Below are 2529 nucleotides of genomic sequence, written 5' to 3'. Positions count from 1 at the left end.
GAAATATTTCAGGGAGTTCGACAACTAAAATCGGCGTCTGCTTTTGCAGCAAATCTTTTCTCTCGGTCATTTCACAATCGAATCATTCGGATTGTCTCATACATTCCTACGCAACAGGCTTAACAGAGTCTTAAATTTCCCCATGTGCACACCTAGCTGGTTGAGCATATTGCTGTTCCGAGTTATACAGTGAAAGTGTATTAATATACACGCGTCCATCCCTCCGGCTAGACTTTCTCCCAGACTCGTCTCTAAACCACGTCTCTGGCGTTGTGGTATTAACGCTGTCCATTCTAACCTACAATAGTTTCATGGCAAACACCGAGTCAACCCTGTCCAGTAGCTCCGTGTCCTGAGCCCCTCTCTCGCCTGGACAAACATACTAAAGATCATTAGGAGGTGAAAGACAAGGAAATTGACTACGTTACTCAGCGATGGGCTGGCTGCCTTTGAGAAGTGTTATTGTGCTTACCTTAGGAAGTCGATGATATAAAATGTATCCATAAGTGATATTCTGGTTCTGTATTTAGCGTCATAAGCGCACACCAGCGTTTAATAAATGCCATCCAAGAAATATCCAGGGGACAAGATTTCAGTGACCAGTTCCTGCGCCGGAGTGTGACAATTTGGAACTTTAATACATCTGCTGATTTTTAAAAATTCATTCACGAGGTGTGGGCTAAGGCCAACGATTGTTGTCCATCCCTAATTGCCCTTGCGAAGGTTGCGGTGAGCTGACTTCTTAAACACATGCACTCCATGTGGAGTAGGTGCACCCACAGTGCTGTTAGGGAAATCCAGGATTTCGACCCTGTGACAATGTCTCCAAGTCAGGATGGTGAGTGACTTGGAAGGGAATTTCCAGGTGCTGGTGTTCCCAGGATTTATTACAAAATGTCCAGTCACAGTGTTTACTTGAAGAGGATGATTTAGAGCCTTGTAGTGTTTCAGAGGATTTGTGTTCACACTGGCTAAATAACAACAATGATTTGCAACTGCAACATTGAAAGGGTCAGCAAGACACAAAATGTTGAAGTCTGAACTGCCCGATCAGCAGATTCTTGGAAAGCTGGGAAGGGGGCCCTGCTTTGCAAAACGATACCTGCTTCAAAAGGATCCGTCATACACTAATACATCTGCACTTTTTACCTTTATTCGGTATAGATATCTCGGATCTCCGCAACTAGTCCCCGATGATATATTTCTCCCTGACCGCATACCCGCCTTCCTCATATTGTAATCAGTGATTACCTAATGGTCAAACAACTCATTCCAATGGACTACACCTCCCTGCACTGCACGAACCACAGACTGGCTTACACTTGTTGACGCAGACCACAGCTACTGGCAATGGGCTAGTTTGCATCGAAATGTCCCCCTCGACCTCCCGAATTGCAACATTTCAACTGTTCACAGCGTGGGGTCTGGGTTGTATGGGTCACTTACACTTTGCTCTCGCCCAACGAGTTCTCAGACAGCTGCTTGCGTAAACATATCTGCCCACACACTGGTGTTACAACATGTTGTTACTTACACTTTGAATATAGAACAAATAATTAAACATCACCCCGTAATACATTGGAGTTGTCTCTTAGTGACCTGGACATTGTGTCAAATCTACACATGTCAGCTCACAGGATGTTCCACAGAGAAAAGGCTTCGGGCAACTCCCCCACGAAAGCTGTATTGTACACTCACTCACACTCTCTCACCCTCTAACTCACTCTCTCATTCACTCACTCACACACACTGACTCACTCATTCATTCACTCTCAATCACTCACTCATACTCACACACTCACTCACTCTCACTCAGATATACTCATTCATTCACTCACTCACTCATTCACTCACTCACTTGCTCATTCACTCACTCATTCATTCACTCACTCACACACTCATTCATTCACTCACACACTCATTCGTTCACTCACTCACTCATTCACTCTCACTCATACACTCACTCACTCACTCACACTCATTTACTCATTCACTCGCGCACAGATCTGTCGCAACGCACATTTAAAGAGATGCCTTTCGGAGGAACCTTTCATTAGAGGCTCTCATTCCGGAGGTTGTTGCTGACGATCTTGTTTTCAATATGCCAGCTCGCTGTGCACGGGGAGGGGATGACGGATCCAACCAGCCAACCAGGGACAAGCTGGAAGAGATCATTTGGATGTAAAAGCTGCGAGTCCCAGCCCAGAGGCGCAGCCTTGGTCCTGAAGTCAGTCATTGCGTTTGCCACCGCTCAGGAACTGGGGATGTAATCCAGGGTCCCGGAGCAGCGCCGACACTGAAATCTAACGCCGCGCACTAGGTCAGAATCCAGGATACAGAAAGCAACCTCGGTATAAAGAGTCAGCACAATGGGATTTGTGCGGTTCCTTTTGCTGTTCGCTGCGGTAAGTGATACTTGTTTGATATTTTAACTGCTTATTCTGATTCTACAGAACTCCTGTCTCTTTCCAATATAATCTGGGGGGCGATTTCAGTGTGTGGGGGGTGCTCTAACCCAACAAGCGAATA

The 2529-nt window shown here is 45.9% G+C and overlaps 1 protein-coding gene across 1 annotated transcript in view; it reads left to right on the top strand.

The window, feature by feature from the left end:
• The first annotated feature begins 2071 nt into the window (after nt 1–2071).
• Nucleotides 2072–2529, top strand: part of ngfrb (nerve growth factor receptor b) — a 193477-nt gene continuing 193019 nt past the window's right edge. The window contains exon 1 of the mRNA XM_038779107.1: nt 2072–2405. Coding sequence (XP_038635035.1) covers nt 2370–2405 — 36 coding nt within the window. The 5' untranslated portion in view covers nt 2072–2369. The remainder of the gene's footprint in view (nt 2406–2529) is intronic.

This window comes from Scyliorhinus canicula, chromosome 19 (genome assembly GCF_902713615.1).
Source record: "Scyliorhinus canicula chromosome 19, sScyCan1.1, whole genome shotgun sequence".
In the NCBI taxonomy this organism is placed as follows: domain Eukaryota; kingdom Metazoa; phylum Chordata; class Chondrichthyes; order Carcharhiniformes; family Scyliorhinidae; genus Scyliorhinus; species Scyliorhinus canicula.
This window is presented reverse-complemented; position numbering and strand designations above follow the sequence as displayed.